This window comes from Girardinichthys multiradiatus, chromosome 22, assembly GCF_021462225.1.
Source record: "Girardinichthys multiradiatus isolate DD_20200921_A chromosome 22, DD_fGirMul_XY1, whole genome shotgun sequence".
Lineage (NCBI taxonomy): Eukaryota > Metazoa > Chordata > Actinopteri > Cyprinodontiformes > Goodeidae > Girardinichthys > Girardinichthys multiradiatus.
This window is the reverse complement of record NC_061814.1, coordinates 9,337,321-9,359,076: the sequence shown is the minus strand read 5'-3', so window position 1 is coordinate 9,359,076 and position 21,756 is coordinate 9,337,321. Positions and strand designations below refer to the sequence as shown.

The following is a 21,756-nucleotide window of genomic DNA, read 5'->3' as shown; positions in this document are numbered from 1 at the left end:
GAGGTGTATCAGGCACGTCCCAGTGGGAGGAGGCCCAGGGGACGGCCCAGGACACGCTGGAGGGACTATGTCTCTGGGCTGGCCTGGGAACACCTTGGGCTCCCCACAGAGGAGCTGGAGGAGGTGTCTGTGGAGAGGGACGTCTGGGTGTCTCTGCTGAGTCTTGCCGTCTCTGCTGCCCCCGCGACACGGTCCCGGATAAAGCGGAAGACGACGAGTACAAGTACGAGTAAATGCTAAAAGCTGACAGAAAGGCATTTTACTGCTTGGACACTACTGCCTGGACATCTGCAACTGTAGCTCGGGTGTCTGTCCCACATCATGACTACCATATTGACCCTCCTCTGGTTTAACTTGTACCTATTGTCTCATTGGGTGAGTCTGTGTCTTCATTGACTTCTAGGAATACATCACTGCTGCTGCTGGAAGTTACTTTGCAGCCACAAAACTCTTGATTTTGACATATTAAATCCAGCATTTCTGAGAAAATGTCTTTTGTTTTAGCTTCTCCTCCATGTTTCGCCTTATGTTCACAGCTCATCATTACTGATTACTGATGCTTCACACTTCTACTTTAACACCAGTTTTAACCCATATTGCCCTGGTCTCCAGATTATTGTCACGTGAGCAAGGAAGTTTCCTTTATGAGCCAAAGGCTCTACTTGTAGGATTAATTCAATTTCTCCAGCAGAGGGAAACAGAAAGTAAAGTCAACTTAACATTCCTGTCCTGCTGTGGCTGGCTCTCTGTAATTTTTTGGTAATGATCTAAGCTCGGATATTAACCTGCTTTAGTGCTCTTTTTGTCCTGCTTATTCAGGTTGAACTTGTTTTAGGGTTCAAACACCATGATATCAACTGAACCACATATCTGCATACCTTTTGAGGACGTAACACCTGCTGTATAAAAAACCCCCCAAAAAAACAAGGTCATACTTCACAAAGAATCCAAGATGGCAAAAAGCCTTTTTTGAGCTAGAGTCCCTGAGGCATCAACAGATGTTACAAAAATTATGGACACCTTAAGAAAGAAGAATGTGAAGCATCCATAAAAATTTATATTCATCAGCTGTTTCTTTCTTTCCATTTTGTGCTTGCTTTCTCTACTTTCTCCTAGCCCTAATGCAGCGTTACGGCTGCGCTTCAATCACTTTGCCACGGAGTGCAGCTGGGACCACATGTATATCTATGATGGGGACTCCATTTATGCACCTTTGATTGCTGTGTTCAGGTAAGTGTCTGCTGCGGTAAATAGGTGAGGTGTCTGAGGGAGGAGATAGGGAAATGACTGAGGAAACCTTAACCATCTCTTTAATTGCGTCTCTAAACATGCACACTTGAAAGCAAATGAGTTAACATACAGCCAAACAATAGGCCTCATAATTGCAGTCATTCCACAATGCAGCAATAATAGAGGAAAAATAAGTCAATTATTTCCATTACCCCTGAATGCCACTTAAACCTTTTATGGAACTTTACTGCATAATCTTGCTTTTGTAATTGGCAAACACGAGGGTAGCCCTCTTTCATGTTACACACATTCCTTATCTACAGCAATACCACAATAATTTACCACCCAGCTGCTTTCTACTTATCTCCAAATGGTAATTTTCTCTCCTTAGTGAAAGCTTTAACAGTTGGAATAAAAAAAAAACAAAAAAGCATGTAATTGTACAAACACTCAAATTCTTATCTACAGTGCTGTGAAAAAGTATTTGGTCCCTTATGGATTGTTTCTGTCCAAACATTCATATAATTTATTGTGAAAATTTTTTTTTCCAAACCAGCCTAGGGCTAAATGAAAAAGTAATTAGCCACTTGTTAAATCATGAATTAGCCATTATTAACTACATTTGTTAGAAGGCTTAAAGGTTAAGGTTAAATTTTACTAGCCATACCACATCTGCTTACTGAGCTATGGAATCAGGAAACCACTTAAATAAAACCTGTCTGACAACACAAAGTAGGCTACAAAATCTCAAAAAGCAACACATGATGCCCTTAGCTAAAGAAAGTCAAAAATAGATGACAAATGAAGTCATTGATGTCAGTGTGGAAAGGGTTACAAAGTAATTTCTGAGGCTTTGGGACTCCATCAAATCACAGTAAGAGCTGTTGTTCACATATGGAGAAACACTCTAAAAACGCATTGATGACTCATCCAGGAGGTCACCAGAGAACCCAAAACTGCATAAAAGGTTCTGCAGGCCTCACTTGCCTTAAGGTCAGTGTTTAACAATACGATAAGAAACTGGACAAAATAATATTCCTGAAAGAGTTCTAAGGCTAAAGCCACTGCTGAACAAAAAAGAACATAAAGGTCCGTCTCATATTTGTCAACAACATCAATATCTGCAAGTCGTTTGGAAAAATATTTTGTGGACTGATGAGAAAAACAGAGGAAATTCTGTAAGTTGTGTGACCCGTTACATCTGCTGTAAAACGAACACAGTATTTAAAAAAAGAACATAATACCTACAGTAAAGCATAGTGGGATTGTTTTGGGGCTGCTTTGCTGTTTCAGAAGCTGGACAGCTTGTCACAAATTGATGGAACCATAAATTCTGCTCTCTAGCAGAAAGTCTGGCTAGTTTGTGACCTGAAACCCAAGCATATTTATACATCTGAACCTAGTCAAAGTCCGAACTTAATTCTGATTGAGGTGCTGTGACAAGATATTAAACAGGTGGCTCATGCTCATAAACTCCCCAGTGTTCTTAAAATGAAACATTTCTGCAAAACAAGGTGGGCCAGAATTACTTGACAGCCATATAAAAGACTCATTGCCAGTTAGCACAAACCCCTGATGTTGTTGATGCCAAGGGTCCCAGAACCAGTTGTTAGGTCTAGGGGGCAATGACTTTTCATATAAGACAAACTTGGTTTGCATAACTTTTATTCCCTTAATAAATTAAATAATCATTTGAAAACTTTGTATTAACTCAGGTTATCATTATCTTATATTAACATTTGTTTTCATTTGTTTGACAGCACTGTGGAGGAAAACAGTTTAAACACAGAAAGCAGCTCAGACCAGGTCTAGTAAGAGTATACTGGTGCAGTACAGTTGAAAACATTAGATGTAACAGGCCAAACAAATAAAGCACTGCCAATCGTTAGAGGAAAAACATCATCAAACAAAATAATAAAATGAATTGTGCCTCTGCACTGCAGTAGGGTTTTGTTCAGAGCTAATCACTGTCATCATTTCAGCAGGGACTGCACTTGCTGAGATGATTTTCTTTTCATCCTAAATCTCTTGGGGGTGTGCTTTAAAATTAAAGTTTATAAAATACAACAGCACTTCAAAAAACCTTTTCATTATTCATTAATAACACTGAGCTGTCTGAATTTCTTTGTTGGATCTATCTCAGTGGTCTGGTGGTACCGGAGATGAAGGGGAAGGAGACGGTACCCGAGGTGGTGACGACGTCTGGGTATGCCCTGCTCCACTTCTTCAGCGACGCTGCATACAACCTGACGGGTTTCAACATTGCCTACTCGTATGTCCACACATTGTCTTTACTGCTGTATGTGTCATGCCAGCTGTGGTCTCCTTTGTTAGTCTTTCTGTTTTCACTCATGGCCTTTTGCTTTGTGGTGGTAATTTGACAACTTGTGGTTAAAAAGTCACAAATGCAGTCCCACAGTGGGAGATTCAAAGGCTTTTCGATGCTAGAAGAGATAGTCTCTCCAGTTGGTTGTTGCTCTGCCCCAGGGTCACCTACCAGTGGATCGTGCCTGGAAATCCTCCAAATGGAGGCACCCAGGAGACACCCTGATCAGATACCTGAACCACCCAGATTACTTCTTTTTGATCTGGACAATCTTTTTCTCTGCTTTTCATTTCAGACCAAGTTGTTATAAAAACCTCATGGTCTGGTTAATGCTTTCTAATAAAATAGTCCAAGCTATGTTTCCTGCAGAACTACTGCATCAACAACTTCTGATTCCAATTAGAAAGAAAAACTGAAATATTTGTACCAGCTAAAATTTTGAAGATAGTCCTCAAAACTTGGGTTGTATTGGAGTCAATCTTTGGCTAAAACATACGTTTGAACCTTTATTAACTCAAATGAAACTGGAATGTTTTAGAATCTGCAGTATGTGAAAATTTTAGGGCATACAATAGTGTTTTGTGCACACATTTGGATGTATGGATATTCAATGTGAGGCCTCCTAATAGATTATTAGCATCTTATGAACCTGGTAAGGGATTTAAACAGGTATTAAAAAATGGAATCAGCCAGTCTTCATAGTACATAAAGTACTCTGGAATTGGAAGTCTTAAAAAAACTTCCAACATGCTGACCATCCAACCAAGTTCACCCTGAAAGCAGACTGCATGATGCTTAATGAATTGAACAAAAACCCTAAAATGTAATTTCAAGGCATACAGCAGGCTCTTTCTACTGTTGATATGACAGTGGACATGTCTGTAAAATCATAAAACTACACTCATAACACTGCACTCTACCCAAGTAGACTGCAGACTGTGGGCTGAGTCAGAGCCCAGATTTGTATCCTTTTTAAAATGCTGTGGGGTAACTTTAAATGGTCTGTACATGCAAGCGCAAACATTCCTTATTCAGAGACTGGGCTAGAATAACATTTTTCCTCGGCAAGCAACATGTTCGATATATTTTGTTTAATGTGTAAAAAAAGATTTTTTGCTATTAAATTGCAATTAAATAACTTTTTTTTTCAGAGATAAAATAAGATTATACATCCATATATGAACTTTTCATAATATAGAACTGAATGTTTAAATTCAGCGGAAGGAGCACAATTTCATATAAAGTCATGTAAAAAAACAGAATAATGTCAAAATCAGCCAAACCTTCATGTGTTTTATTCATCTTAATAAGTGATCAGTGAACTGCATTGTCTGTATTTCCATAAGATGCTCCTGTGGAAGGATGACAATGTGCAGTCATAGAGCATGCAGTATCAGCCTTTGAGTCATGAGTGACAGTGAAGAAATACAAAGAGTGCTGAAAACTGGGGGGGTGCCCTTACACGGTAAAAGCAGGCTGTTAAAAACACTTCCTGGCTTTTAGTTTGCTCTCTTCTTTATCATCTCAGACTGAATGTAGGGGACTGGAAAATCCATGAGAATGCTGAAAATGGAACCATTTCTGGGCCATAAGACAGGCAAGAAAGTGAGACTCTGCAAAAACATAGGAACGTACATAAAGTTGAAGGACAGCACAATTCCTGTCTCTGGTTTCTAACAGCTGTTACAGCTGTATCTCAGTAGAAAAATGTGAGAAATATCTTTACATTTGCAGAGGATTTTTGTGCAGTTTAAAACAATATTTCTGATGGAGGATTCAACTGCTAGTGCTTCCCTGTTGATGGTCTTTTTTTGACCTCTTGGACTGCTCGAGGAAGGTTTATATGGGGAAACCCATTGAGGATTTGATTGGTCTTTTTCATCATGCCATTTCATTTTATCTTGGAGTTTTTATGATATTCAACACCAGTTTTTAGTTTGAATTAAAGTAACAAAACAGCACAAAGAATTTTAGATCCAGCAAGTTGGTTTACAAAGATCTACTAGCAGAAAACCTTGCAACTGCGTCAGGTATTTACCGTACCGGATTTCTTATGTCTGAAACCTCAGCCTTACCCCTGTGTATGGTTTTCTTAAACAAATATGTTTTATTGTTATAAGGAAAATGTCAAGAGAAAAATGCTGCAAGATAACAGCTACTGTAATAACCATGCCAGAACTCCATGTGGATATTTTGATATTTCATATCAACATTTGGATCTCCACTTATAGCTTATTTTTGTTAGACATTGCTACCATTGCCCAAGTAATTAATTGTTGTAAATGGGCGAAGTGTAATGTTGACTAAGTAAAAACAAAGCTGTCCAGCCAATGAGAATAAGGTACATACAAAGCCATAGTAGTTAAATATTTTAGGTTTTGTTAGTGTAAAATACAGCTGGTTTTCTACACCAAAAACAGCGATTGAATGCTGATGAGATTTGGAAATTTACAAAAATGAAATTTTTTTTTTTTTCAAAACAGCTCCATGACTTTGGAGGACACAACATTCAGATACAGTTAATATGTCCTCTGGGTAATTATATTAATTTGCATGTCCAAGATTGCTAAACATTTAAATTAATGTTAAAGGATAAAACAGTGAGCACAAGATAGAAACCAAAGAGCTTGAAATCAATGGATGTCATAATGTCAACCCCAAGACAAAATTGGAGTTCATAAAGGGATTTAAATGAAGACACATCCAGCGAGAAAAAGGAATTTAGGAGAAACGTTGTCAGAGAGCCTCAACTTGAATACCTAACAAACTGGCAGCCTACCCAGGGATTTAGTGGGGGTCTGAATGCATTCATTGTTAGTTTAACATATATGAAGACAGACTGCAGCTAGAGTCAAGCACTCTCATTTACTTTGCTCATACACAGAGAAACAGTGAAGGTGATGCTAATTATCATTGCTAATCGTTGCTTTCATTGATTTAATGGGATCTGCAGACGTCCACTGACTTTTTGTACTGATGGAAGACACATAAATAGTAAAAAACTGATGTAAAAATATTTTTTTTTCTGGTAAACTTTTTGCTCACAAGGGATAGTCCCGTCAATGGTCTGGTTCTCCACTCACTGCTTGAGATAGCAATCCTTGCCTCCGCTTTGAATATATATTCCTGTTGTTTTTTCTTGTTTTTGGACAAGAAGTGTTTCCAACAGAGAGCTGTTGGTGGTTGGGTGGGGGAGTACCACCTCTAAACCTTTTTACTTCCATGAAGCTCATCCATATTTCCCGCATGAATGATATCTTTGTAGCAAAAGCGTTTGCCATATCCTTTTTTATGTTGCCAATGTGTCGCCACACATACATTTGACATATTCCGGTCAAAAGGTCTTTTTCGATTGTTGGGGTCATCCATTTTGGTTGGACAGACCGATTAGGCTGCGTAGTTCAACATGCGCAGCTCAACAGACGTCGCAGCTCTGATGTCACCCGGGATTATAAAACCAGCGGAAAATAAACTTTTGTTGCCATTTCCAGCGTGTCTCATGGGACGACGCAACGGAGGTGCATATCTGGAGAGATAAAAGTTCGCAGGCGAACTTTTCCTCTGCACGGCCATTCCTGGAAGAGCTTGAAAGCTGGAAATCTGTCTGATATAAGAAGGTCAGAAGATTCATAACCAATTGAAGACCCCACCGACACCCGGCGCAGGTGGAAACCCACAGAGGTTTTATGTCCAAGGAGATGATTTCCCCCTTGTGATTCAGTCGACTAAACGGTTCTTCGTATTTTCGACGGATGAGACGTTTACTGTTTTTTTTTTTTTGAGTTGATCATGGACGCGTGATCCCCTCTTGTTTTTCTTCAGACCTGACCCATCTTCAACCGGTGGAGAGAAGAAATCAACGTCAAAGTAATTTCGTTATTTTCATATTAAACTGGATAGGTGCATTTAGAGGTCTGGACAGGGTGAGGCATAGTTAAGGTGATTTAGAATCACCAGTAGTTAATCCAAGTTATTAACTTGTTGAATGCAATACTGATTGAAGTGTTTTATCCTGAGGTGTTTTGATTTGCTGTGCAAGATGCGTGTTCATGTTTTTGTCCAACTGATCCCAAATCAGCCAGGAGTCAGAAGTTGGACTTTTAAAGTTTTCCATTCAAAACAACTGCGGTCTAGGCCTCGTGGCCTGACCACTCTTTTGTCCCAGTTTTATTTCTGGAGTTTTTCCACTGAGTTCCCGCCTCAGAGTTTTATGACTCTTTGTTTGAGATTTGGGGCAATCAGCTGCTAGTGGCTAAGGGCGCAGCTCACCGTCTACCAGCTAATCGCCGCAATTGAGACATCAGCACACCAGGAGGGATCTACTTTCCAAGTTAACCCAAATGGAAAATTTTGTCCATAAAACTGCTGGTTGGATCTTCATAGACACTCAATGCGCATACATTTTCTATTATTATTATTGTTCGGTAGTCATTTTTATCCCCTTTATGTAGAATAATGCTTGTTAGTTAGGTGAAAGATTTTGGACCAGAATGGTGGTATATTAGAAGGAGGAACAGGAGGAGCACTGCCAGAGCCCTGCAAAATTACCTCCAGCAGGCCACAAATGTGCATGTGTCTGCACAAACGGTTAGAAACCGACTCTATGAGGATGGTATGAAGACCCGACGTCCACAAATGGGGGTTTTGCTCACGGCCCAACACCGTGCAGGACGCTTGGCATTTGCCAGAGAACACCAGGATTGGCAAATTCGCCACTGAGCTTAAATTTGACTTGTTTTAAGGACATTACATCAACGTTGGATCAGCCTGTAGTGTGTTTTTCCACTTTAATTTTGTGTGTGACTCCAAATCCAGGCCTCCATTGGTTAATAAATTTGATTTCCATTGATGATTTTTGTGTGATTTTGTTGTCAGCACATTCAACTTTGTACAGAACAAAGTATTCAATGAGATTATTTCATTCATTCAGATCTAGGATGTGTTATTTGAGTGTTCCCTTTATTTTTTTTGAGCAGTGTATATAATTAAGAGAAGCTTTTGTGTTTTTTTTTCGTGCAAGAGTGATTTATCTGTCAAAATAAGGTCGAAGTTCCCCCACCTTCAGTTAAGCGGTTGAAAAAACAGTGACATTTAGTGGTTTTGGTTAATAATGATAAATTATTAATGATAATTAACTAATTGTAATTATTAAGAGCTTTGAGCCCATAATCACAACAACAGAGGATTTATATTCATAAGTAATGATTTTTGGTTAAGAAATTATCTTCCTGAATTCTGATTTTTAATTCTGACTTTTTATAAATATGAATTAATCAATAATCATAATCCTTACACACTCTAGAAAACAGTCTGTGTCTGATGTACAAATAGTCCTCAGACACTAGAGATTACAATGACACGTTATTATCCACATAAGGTTCTCACTTTTAGAATAGAATAGAATACAATATCCTTTTCTGCCATTGTCACCAGTACAACGGAAATGAAAGAAAGCTATCTGGTCAGTGCATAGAAAAATAAATAATTTATGTAAAATAAAAAACTATGTTTGTACAAATGTTGATAGAACGGACACCCACACATTGTGCTTAGTTTTCCCCCAATTAGACTTGATGTTAATGTCAAAATCAATGACATCAAGCAAACAAAAGATTTTTCTTGTATAATAACAATGATACTATAGCAGAAAAATGAAAATAACATAGTGACAGTTTAGTTTTGCTTGTGCTGTGTTGCCACCTGGCTGGTTGGTGCGTCACACAAAGCAGACATACCTGTCTGTCTGTGCCAATAATAGCCTTGATGAAAAAATGGAACAATATGCAGTAGGATGCATGGGAGAAGGGAGGCTCTGAGTGACACAAACACACACACACACACACACACACACACACATACGCACGCAAACGCTAGGAGGTTATACTGGTTTTCCTGACTACCTTGTACTGTAGCAATTCAGATAATTTTTTTGTACCTGTGGTCCATGACCCCCATTGAATCCTATTTTATATTGGATTTACGGTTTGAAACATAAGTATTTCACCTCTCCTCTTAAAACCCGTCTTTCTTTTTTCTTTGTAGATATCCAGCTGAATGTCCTTTGAAAAAAAAAATCTATTTCTTTTACTTGAAGCATATACAGGTCCTTCTCAAAATATTAGCATATTGTGATAAAGTTAATTATTTTCCATAATGTAATGATGAAAATTTAACATTAATATATTTTAGATTCATTGCACACTAACTGAAATATTTCAGGTCTTTTATTGTCTTAATACAGATGATTTTGGCATACAGCTCATGAAAACCCAAAATTCCTATCTCACAAAATTAGCATATCATTAAAAGGGTCTCTAAACGAGCTATGAACCTAATCATCTGAATCAACGAGTTAACTCTAAACACCTGCAAAAGATTCCTGAGGCCTTTAAAACTCCCAGCCTGGTTCATCACTCAAAACCCCAATCATGGGTAAGACTGCCGACCTGACTGCTGTCCAGAAGGCCAATATTGACACCCTCAAGCAAGAGGGTAAGACACAGAAAGAAATTTCTGAACGAATAGGCTGTTCCCAGAGTGCTGTATCAAGGCACCTCAGTGGGAAGTCTGTGGGAAGGAAAAAGTGTGTCAGAAAACGCTGCACAACAAGAAGAGGTGACCGGACCCTGAGGAAGATTGTGGAGAAGGGCCGATTCCAGACCCTGGGGGACCTGCGGAAGCAGTGGACTGAGTCTGGAGTAGAAACATCCAGAGCCACCGTGCACAGGCGTGTGCAGGAAATGGGCTACAGGTGCCGCATTGAACTGTTGCTCAGTGGTCCAAAGTACTTTTTTCGGATGAAAGCAAATTCTGCATGTCATTCGGAAATCAAGGTGCCAGAGTCTGGAGGAAGACAGGGGAGAAGGAAATGCCAAAATGCCAGAAGTCCAGTGTCAAGTACCCACAGTCAGTGATGGTCTGGGGTGCCGTGTCAGCTGCTGGTGTTGGTCCACTGTGTTTTATCAAGGGTAGGGTCAATGCAGCTAGCTATCAGGAGATTTTGGAGCACTTCATGCTTCCATCTGCTGAAAAGCTTTATGGAGATGAAGATTTCCTTTTTCAGCACAACCTGGCACCTGCTCACAGTGCCAAAACCCCTGGTAAATGGTTTACTGACCATGGTATCACTGTGCTCAATTGGCCTGCCAACTCTCCTGACCTGAACCCCATAGAGAATCTGTGGGATATTGTGAAGAGAACGTTGAGAGACTCAAGACCCAACACTCTGGATGAGCTAAAGGCCGCTATCGAAGCATCCTGGGCCTCCATAAGACCTCAGCAGTGCCACAGGCTGATTGCCTCCATGCCACGCCGCATTGAAGCAGTCATTTCTGCCAAAGGATTCCCGACCAAGTATTGAGTGCATAACTGTACATGATTATTTGAAGGTTGACGTTTTTTGTATTAAAAACACTTTTCTTTTATTGGTCGGATGAAATATGCTAATTTTGTGAGATAGGAATTTTGGGTTTTCATGAGCTGTATGCCACAATCATCTGTATTAAGACACTAAAAGACCTGAAATATTTCAGTTAGTGTGCAATGAATCTAAAATATATGAATGTTAAATTTTCATCATTACATTATGGAAAATAATGAACTTTATCACAATATGCTAATATTTTGAGAAGGACCTGTATACAGTGCGGAGAAAGCGTATTTGCTTGTTTAAACGTTTATTCTGTTTCTGCTTTTTTGTCACACTTAAATATTTCAGATCATCAAACAAATATTTATATCAGAAAAAGATCACCTAAGTAAAGACAATAAGGAATTTTCTATTGGTGATTTATTAAGGAAAAAATCTACCTAAACCAACACTGGTTCATTTTCATCAGCCACATCTGGTTCTGTTTACTGCATTACCTGTAGAATGAAGAAATATTTTCAATAGAACCTGTTGGAAAATGTGACATAGGCCAAAAGATTTAAAAAAACATCACATCATGCCCTGTGCTAGAGAAATTTAGGAAGAGATGAGAAACATATTGGTTGGCATTTAAACTCTCCAAATGTTTCAGTTATAGATTTAAGGCCTAGCAGTTAGTATAGAAGCAAACCTTCAATGGCAAACACTTTTATCTAATGATAAAACTGAATTCTGCCACTTAATGAATCAGAGTTTGTTGATAGGTTCTGTGTCCATTCATTTTGTTGGACTGATCTCAATAATATGTGTTGCTAAGCAGCAGTGACAGTTGAAAGGTCTGGTCAAATAGTCTTTTTCTCTTTGGAATATTCTCAACTGAGTGAAATGGCATAGAAGTATCGCCTGCAGAGCTGTAAGACCACACAAAACTAAGAAGAAAATGAGCTCTAGTGCCTTCCTTCATCATCTACCTAGCCACAGGGAACACATGACCATCCTTATCATCAGTGGAGTTAAGATAGATATGAACTAATACAAATCTGTTTATATACCTGATTACATTTTTAATCTAACTGGTTTCCGTGTTCCCTCTTGTATATTAGGTGAACAATGTATACCCCCTCTATCGTCTTAAACAGTTATGTGATCTGCCAGTAAAGTAGCATGGCAAACTCCTACAACTTCACAACTGTAGCTTACCTGAACAACTTATTTGTTTCTGTCAACCAATCAGATATTTCTTAGTTTCGCCCTCTGGTGTTGAATTAAATATAGGCGTGTGTGTAGGCTATATACTAGAGGTGTAGGAATGATGGTACTAACTGTGAATTAGTTGGCTTGGCAATCATTTTCAGCAGAAGTAGTGGTCATGAAGCAGTAAACATGATCTCATCATTTTGCTGAAGCTGTACAGAAAATATGTAACATCCACTGAAAAAGGATTTAATAAAAAAAGGAGCAGAAAAACAGTACAAGAAAAACGTTCCTGCTTTGAGATTTCCTCTGTTTTTGTTTTTTTGTCACACTTGAACGTTTCAGATCATAAAATAATATTAGACAATAATAGCATTTTTCAATGATGGTTTTATTTAGTAAGGGGGGAAAAACAATCCAAAACAACCTAGCCCTGTGTATAAAGTAATTGCCCCTTTAAACCTAAAAACTGGTTGTGCTACCCTTGGTAGCAGAAACTGCCATCAAGTCTTTATGATAATTTGCAATGAGTCTTTTACATCATTTGGAGGAAACTTGACCCACTCTTCCTTGTAGAATTTTTGTCTGGATTTTGACTAGGCCACTCCAAAACCTTCATTTTTTGAGCCATTTAGTGGTGGACAAGCTGGTGTGCTTCAGATCATAATCCTGCTGCATAACCTAAGTGCTCTTGACCTTAATGGCCAGACATTCTCCTTCAGGATTTTTTGGAAGAAAACATAATTCATGGTTCACCTGTCCCAAGTCTAGGCCCTGAAGCCGCAAAACAGCACCACACCATCACACCACCAACATCATGACTGACCTTGTGTAAGATGTAACAAATGTAACACAGGAAGGTCACCTTCCAAAAAGTTCCCCCTTTGTCTTGTTAGTCTACTGAATATTTTCCCAGAAGTCTTGGGGTTCATCAAGATTATGGCATATGTCAGATGGTCCTTTGTGTTCTCTTTGGTCGGAAGTGGTTTTGTCTTGAAACAAGTTTTTGCTGGACTCATGTTGTATTGTTAAATCATGCACTCTGACCTTAACTGAGGCAAGTGAGGCCAACAATGCTTTAAATGTTGTTCTGGCTTCTTTTGTGGCCTTCTGGATGATACTCTTGGGAGTAATTTTTGTTGGTCACCACTCTTAGGAAGGTTCACCACTGTTCCATGTTTTGTCCGTCTTTGGATAAAGGCTCTCACTTACATCATGACATGACAGAACAGAAGTCTTTTAATGATTCATCTAATTTACAGTTTGCTGCTGTTTCAAACAATTTACATGAAAGTGGATGTTGAATCGTTTTGCACCTTTAAGGACATTAAATGCCTTTAGATTAACTTAAAGTAAACTGAAGTAGTCTAAATAGAGGATTTTAATAAACTTTCATTCACATTGATTTGGAACTCATTCGCTCAAAATTTAATTCTAAGCAAGAAAACCTCCATAGCTGATTGAAATTGAAATTTTATATGACATCCACAATATCTCCACAATATCTCAGGGCTTTTTTAAATAACTAAGTTATGCTGCATTTCCTCAGAATAAACTCCTGTCCCAACAACTGCTCGGGCCACGGCCGATGCAACGCTGGGAACTCTGTCGTGGGCCGGGTGTACTGTGAATGTGATGAGTACTGGAAAGGAGAGGCCTGTGACATTCCGTACTGCAGAGCCAACTGTGGCAGCCCGGATCACGGCTACTGCGACCTGACGGGAGAAAAGCTGTGTGTCTGCAACGACAGCTGGCAAGGTAAACCAGCACAGACAAATACAAATCAATTTTTTATTATCAGGGAGAAGAAGTGTATAATCACAACAAAACAAGGTCAATGAGAGTTGTTTTCATTCTCAGAACAAAGACCACATTTACCATTATGCCATACAGGGATTGGACAATGAAACTGAAACACCTGTCATTTTAGTGGGGGAGATTTCATGGCTAAATTGGACCAGCCTGGTAGCCAGTCTTCATTGATTGCACATTGCACCAGTAAGAGCAGAGTGTGAAGGTTCAATTAGCAGGGTAAGAGCACAGTTTTGCTCAAAATATTGAAATGCACACAACATTATGGTTGACATACCAGAGTTCAAAAGAGGACAAATTGTTGGTGGACGTCTTGCTGGCGCATCTGTGACCAAGACAGCAAGTCTTTGTGATGTATCAAGAGCCACAGTATCCAGGGTAATGTCAGCATACCACCAAGAAGGACGAACCACATCCAACAGGATTAACTGTGGACGCAAGAGGAAGCTGTCTGAAAGGGATGTTCAGGTGCTAACCTGGATTGTATCCAAAAAACATAAAACCACGGCTGCCCAAATCACGGCAGAATTAAATGTGCACCTCAACTCTCCTGTTTCCACCAGAACTGTCCATCAGGAGCTCCACAGGGTCAATATACACAGCTGGGCTGCTATAGCCAAACCTTTGGTCACTCATGCCAATGCCAAACGTCGGTTTCAATGGTGCAAGGAGCGCAAATCTTGGGCTGTTGACAATGTGAAACATGTATTGTTCTCTGATGAGTCCACCTTTACTGTTTTCCCCACATCCGGGAGAGTTATGGCGTGGAGAAGCCCCAAAGAAGCGTGTTTCATTGTCCAAACCTTGTATATGGAGACAATCATTTTCAAGCCTTTGTTTTGATCATTATTAGTTACAAACAGTGAAAATGCAATCGGGATTAGAAGGAGATTTACAAATACAACAAACGGGTACATCCTTCCTGCTTATTTCCAACATATTCTGATTGTTATTTTAATGAAAAATGTTTGCTAAATGTACAATTCTGCTCTCTAAAATCTTTTGAACATCTCTGTTCCAATATGTCAGTAAATTTTTAATGTTTTAATGAAAAGTTTTTAATCTTTGATTTGGTTTGGGGCTTGGACTTAGTTACCTGATAGACCGTCTTTATGTAGAAAAAAAAAAAAAAAGAAAATACAATTTTTAAAACTTAAAAACGTCTCCACAAGATTGTTGAATAATTTAATTGGAATTCTCACCTCAAACAGCAAATTACTCGTCCAAACCACACGTACTACATTTGATGATGGTGCAGTGCCCTCTCCTGGACAAAGGTCAAAAATGCAGGTAGAAAAAAACTACGTTTTTTAAAATCCAAAGATAGTAGTGGTAATCTTTTTTTTAAATAATTTGTTACAGTTTTAAAGTGTTTTCTTCTAAAATAAAATGATAAGCATGCATGCATGCTCAGTATGAGGGATTGCTGCAAAGTCAACGCCAGTGACTGTCTACTGTCTCTACATGCTCATCCAGGAGGAGTGAATGCTGCAAGTCATTGACTGGATGCAATCTGCTGGGTTTCCTTAGATAGAAAACCTTTTAACAATTTTGAATAATAAATTGAATCTGACTGCACTGCTTGATAATTAGAATTAATTGGAATGTATGTACCTGACTTGAAATCTGAATGATATGATTGAACTGACTTTGTAAAGTGCCTTGAGATGACATGAGTTGTGAATTGGCACAATATAAATAAAACTGAATTGAATTGAATCGAATAAGGGATTAAACAGCTCAGTCAGCTTTTTGCGTTCTTTACATAAATGCTGGGAGCAGCTGTCACTCTTTGTTGTATTATTGTTTTCCATTTGAAATTTAAAGGATAGTTCGATCCCTCCTCCTCAGTGTGCTGAAGTATCTTTGAGTAAGGCACTGAGCACAAACAGTAATAGTATATGTATGTAAAGCCCAGACATTATGGAAATTTGTGACAATTTTGAGCTATACAAAGTCATCAGTTACTGTCTGTCTGCAGCACCTTGCAAAAGTATTTGCACCTATGGAATTTTTTTTATAATTAGTTACATTACAACCACAGACGTCAGTGTGTTCTTATGGGAGTTCATGTGACAGACCAACACAAAGGAGTGGATAATTGTGAATGGAAAGGGTAATGATGCATGATTTCCTTAAGTTTTTTTATAACTAAAAATCTGAAAAGTGTGGTGTGCATTTCTATTGCGCCCTCTTTACTCAGATGCCCCTGAATAAAGTCCAGTTCAGTGTAATTAGATAAAATACTCCACCTGTGTGCAGTTTACGTCAGTGTAAATACAGCTGTTCTGTTCTGTGGCACTGTAATTAACATGTTATTGTTTAACCGTGAAGTGTTCAATGCTAGATACTGTGTCAATGTGATTGTTAAGTCATTTAAAAATAAGACAGATGATAAAGACGTAAGCGAGACAGACAACAGCCACCAATCCACACAGAAGAAAAAAGTATATTTTTTTATGTTCTCCCCTTTTTCTTCCTTAAACCCACTATACATATTTTCCTTTTTAGTTTGTTTCAACGATGGGGGGATTTGTGGTTGCTTCTTCCTGTTTCTTTTCTATTACCTGATGAATTATATATTTGTCAGTCCCACTGCTACCTGTGAATTTATTTCTCTTGGTGTCTAAAACCACTGGTATGCAGTCATATTCAATAAATTAGAATATGAGTTTTAGAGAGGGTTGTTTGTCAGAAGTTAATAACAACCATTTTAACAAGTATTAAACAGTCTTTTCATTAAGCCCAAATTTCTGTATTAAAATTGTTTTTATTGGTGATGTGATATTCTAATGTTAAATGTCATGTTGTCATTAGTTTAAAGTGGAAAAATCATCATAATTAAAATAAATAAAGGCTTGAAAACATCAGTCCGTGTGTAATTAATCTTTATAATGCGTTTCACTTACTAAATTGAGTTAGTGAAATAAATAAACTTTTTAATAATAATCTAATTTACTGAATATGGCTGCAAAATATCTCAAATACAAGTAAATACTAATTTCTTTATACTTTGCCTCTAAAGCACCAGAGTTTATGGTTTTCCATAAAAGAACAATTTATCATCAGGCTTTTTAATGGTTGCATTTCCACCCTTTCCTATCCAGCAGCTGGCTTTAGAGTGTTCAAAGTAAAGTTGTTTTTTGTTGGTTAGGCAGACTAACTGACCTATGTATGACTCATTCAGGCATAAAAGTCATTTAAAGGCAAAGGATAATTCACCGTTGTGTCTAAACATAACAGACAACCTAGAGGAAATGATTTTAAGGGGATCTTTGTTGTTGCTACCAGGCTGTCACAAAACTATTTAAAAAGGGAATAGTATTTAACACCAAGGGGATTCCCAAAGACCTGCTAGCTGGCAATTCAGTGGAAGAATAATTGTAGGACTATATGTCTGTTATATATATCTGACATATTTGCAGACACAATTACCTCCTCTGCTTTTCTTCTTTTAAAGCACATTCTGAAGCACGTGGCAGAAAATGAGTGGAAAAAGAATCCAGAGTCAAAAATAAACATTGAAAGACCTTCAGAAGCTACTAAGCAAGTCATTTGAAAACATCACCTGATGGTTTGAGTCCTTGAAAGCAAAGCGTACTAAATTTAGAGGATGTTTAACACTCTTGTTCAATTCTGTACTTAATATAAAGCTTGTATGTAGATGGGAAACATCACATTTAGCTTGTTAAAACAGAAACATTATTGGAGTAAAAATAATCTATTCAAAAAAATACGTATTAAAACTGATGCACTTTATATGTGCCTTCTTCTTGTTACTACTAGGGGGCGCCAGAGTCAATAATTTCATCTTCTTGAATGCCATTTTAAGTTAATAATAAACACTTAACACTCAGTCACATTTAGTCTGCTAGTTGTATGAGATGTTGTTTTTACATCTATAGACTCTTGTATGAATAAAATGTGTTTCTCTCTCTGCCTCAGGTCCTGACTGCACTCTCCCTGTTCCCTCCACGGACGCCTTCTGGATGTTGCCCAGCATCAAACCGTCAGCTCAGTCTCTGGGCCGGGCCTCCCACCGAGCCCTGGTGCATTCTGGGTTGATGTGGGTAGTGGGAGGCTACTCCTTCAACTACTCCAACTACCACATGGTGCTCAAGTAAGCTCCGTTGGCAGAAATCAGGCTGTGCTTTATTAAATGTGACGTTCATGGCCGTCAGTGCTGACGTTTGTCTCTCTCTGCACAGTTATAATCCAGACATGAGCACCTGGGACGTGGTGCCTGCCAGCAACGGACCCCTCTACAGATATGGACACTCTCTGGCTCTCTACCAGGTGTGTCATCTACAAGTTTTTATTTATTTATTTATTTTTTTAATACTGAATAATTTCCAAAGCACAAAACCCCAATCAAACCTATGGAATTTTGTCATAATGTATAAAACATGTGAAAAGGTTCAAGGAATGTAAATACTTTTAAGAGGCGTTGTAAACATCAGGTCCTGCATTTTAATCTTGTAACAAATCCCCAAAAATCTTGGAATAAATTTCAATGATGTTAATGTGTTTCCATTCCTTTTACCAACATGAAAAATACACCTTGGCATCCAGGACACCAAGAGATGAAGGGTTTTAGGTAATAATTTGTCCAATAATTCATCAGCATTTTAAGGTATGCAATGAAACCGGATGACCGTTTTTGCATTTTTAGTAATTTGAATCGTTTAATAATATTCTCAAGTGCAGAAGAAGAACAAATTAAAGCCTTTTCCAGTCTTTCTTCTAAGGAAAATGTATTTAAATTAAACCTTTAAATTATTTTTAAGCATATTTGTTCACAGGTATCTGCAGATTTTCCCTCATGAAGTTTGCCTCGTTGTTCACCTGGACAACACGACAGAGCAGACCGTTCCTCTTGTTGAACCTTAGGTCCCTCAGTGTTTGCAGCAAGATGCTGCATATCTTCTACAGGTCTAATGTGGAGAGTGCGACCTCTTCTGTCATCTGTTTGGGTCGCAGCATCAGAGCCAGTAAAAATCAAACTAAAATCAAAGTAAATATAGGAATGACTGTATTATATGATTTTTTTTTCCATTTCTCATTTTAACTTTCTCTGATTCTGCCTTTGCTCAAATGTTTAACAGTTAAGTAATTTTTTAAATACTGACTAACTTGAACATTATTTGAAGCTTAAAATTTTAATAGTTTACTGATTTCTCTAAAGAACAAAAATAAATCACTTCACATTTGTCTGTTTGTTACCTTGTGAACAGTGTTTCACATTCTTCTTCTTATTATATGGATCATTTATTAGAAAGGTGGCCCACCAGTAACTTGATAATAAAAGGAAACATATTTCAAAGCCATTATCTATGAGCTGCACCCGCTTTATAAAGTGTGCTCCGTTATATCAGGTCATTTTGTAAGACTTTTCTAAACTTTCATGAAAAGAATGAAAAACAAAATAATCCTTTTTAGTTAAATCGTGTTTTTGTTTGGAGGTTTAATTTTGTTCCAGAGTGTTACTCTGTCCGAACATGTTTAATATATTCCCTTTTTATTGTATCTGTGAAACATAATAAGGTCGTTGTTATAGCCCACTACAATGGTCCTTTGCTTAAACAACCAAAAACCTCTATGGAAAAAATAAACTCAAAAAGTAAGGAAACGCGTGTTTAGTCAATGTTTTTTTTTTTGCTATAACAATGCTGCTTAGCACTATACCTCATACAGTAGGTAAGCCTGTTAATTTCCCCTTAAACTGTGCCCTATGTGGAATAGAAATGCAGAAGATTTCCATATGTGAGCTGCACCCCTAAAAAACTTGTCAAATCCTTTCTACCAATGACAAACAGCTTTTGGTGGAGGCAGTGTGATGGTGTTGGGCAGCATCCCCGTCACTGAAAAAAGGCCTGTCTTCATTGGATGTTATCATATTACAGAGAAATATCAAGATGAGATTCTGCAGACAGTGGCAAACCCATATCTCCGCTACAAGCTCTATCCTCCAAGATGCCAAGACTCCAGAGTTTTGTGGTGGAGAGGCTGGAACTTCCTGCCCGCAATCCTGACCTCAGCCCCATTGAACATTTGTGGAAACAGCTTGTGCCTGCTGTTCATGGCAGGCTGACTAAAACAACCACACTGGCTGACCTTCATTAAATGCTGGGTGAAGAATTGAATGCCATCCCAGAGCAAAGTTTGACCATGCTAGTGACCAGCATGAGGTGCCATGCTGTTCTGACTGTGTACATTTCCACCAGGAACTACTAAGGGCACTTTGAAAAATGAATAAATTGTTAAACTGCCAGTCGTCCAATAAAATAACACCAAACAAGTCTGTTTAGCATTGGCAGAGAAGATGTGGCCCATCAGACTTAACTCTGCTGCTCAAACCACAAATGCACTTACATTAAAAATATGTCATCAGTTAAAAAGAAGTAAAACAGTTTTCCAACTATACAAAATTTGTGAAATAAGAAATATTGATGAAACTCACATTTTGTTACTTTTGTTATTTTTAAGGCAAATATGACTGCTTTTTAAACTGAAAAACATGCTTGTGATGTAAAGTGAAAAGCATGGTGTAAAATAGTTTGCATGTGGTTGATTATTTTGGTCTTGGTCCCATTTGGACTCCTTATTAACGTTAGCCTCTTTGGGAAACAAGTCAGTATTTCTAAAGAAATGAATAAAGTATAAGCATTTTATACAGCAGGTTGTCCTGATCAGGAGTTTGGGGCCCAGGTACCAGTCCGGTTTATTTAAAAAATGGCATATTATGTTACAGTTCGAAACTTCTTTGAAATCAAAGCCATGCTACAATTTCCATTTTTCTCATACGTGGTCCTAAAAGGAGCTTTTACATCACAGTTTTGAGTTTTTCTGAAGACATATCTGAGTCCATCCATACAGCTAAAGACTTCTGCCCAGAGTAAACTCCCTTCTGGAAAGAGCAGTTTGATGGAGTGCTTAGCAAACACCAGCATTAGCACTCTCTCCTAAAACATGTTTCATTGTGGTTCCAATAATGATGTGCACACAAAACCTTCAGGAAGAGTTCATCTCTTGCTTCATAAATATAGGCGTTTTTTATATATACACTGAAAAACAATGTAGTCATTGTTGAGGTGATAGATGTGAGACAGAGTGCATTATGTTTTATGCTGGACCCATTAATGGAGAAACCATTGAACATTTAGGGTTCCCTGAAACTGATCCAAAGTAATATAAAACCTCTCAAAAACATTCTCAGGAATAACTGTGTATCTAGTAAGTGCAATGTTACATTAATGGAATATCTGCGTAGCTCAGAACACGTTCTTCTTTTGCCTTCCTTTCTGTAGGAAGACATCTATATGTTTGGTGGAAAGCTGGAGGCAGGACCTGCTAACATCACGGATGAGTTGTGGTTGTTTAACATCCCCACTCGTACCTGGTCACCACGGAAACCAGCTCCAGCACCTCTTTATGCTCTTGAGGGCCACACGGCTCATGTGGTGGAGCTGTCCAACGGTGACCCGGTGATGCTGATCTTCTTCGGCTACTCGCCCATCTACAGCTACACCAACAAAGTTCAGGAGTACAACATCAGTAAGTGCACCTGTTGATTCTGGTGTTATTTTCTTTTCCCTTATGTCGATTGTTAAATGGCCTTTTATAATAGTGGAAACCCTTCAAAGGGACTCTGCCATGCTACCCTGCACTATTTATCCACACTCTCATAATATTTGTGCTTTAGTTTGTAGTCATGTTTTTCCCATTATGGAACTGTACCATTATTGACACAGATAGATCCTCTACTGATGAAATGGTAACCGTGGAAGTGTAACTTTTTTCTTCATTCGTCATCTTTTCAGATCAA

At 38.3% G+C, this 21,756-nt stretch overlaps 1 protein-coding gene across 3 annotated transcripts in view; it reads left to right on the top strand.

Moving 5' to 3' along the window:
• Positions 1 to 21,756, top strand: part of LOC124859164 (attractin-like protein 1) — a 482,005-nt gene that overhangs the window by 57,495 nt on the left and 402,754 nt on the right. For all 3 annotated transcript variants that reach the window (XM_047351754.1, XM_047351757.1, XM_047351755.1), the window contains exons 3-8: positions 1,117 to 1,230; positions 3,374 to 3,502; positions 13,669 to 13,877; positions 17,877 to 18,051; positions 18,140 to 18,227; positions 21,239 to 21,485. In XM_047351754.1, coding sequence (XP_047207710.1) covers positions 1,117 to 1,230; positions 3,374 to 3,502; positions 13,669 to 13,877; positions 17,877 to 18,051; positions 18,140 to 18,227; positions 21,239 to 21,485 — 962 coding nt within the window. The remainder of the gene's footprint in view (positions 1 to 1,116; positions 1,231 to 3,373; positions 3,503 to 13,668; positions 13,878 to 17,876; positions 18,052 to 18,139; positions 18,228 to 21,238; positions 21,486 to 21,756) is intronic.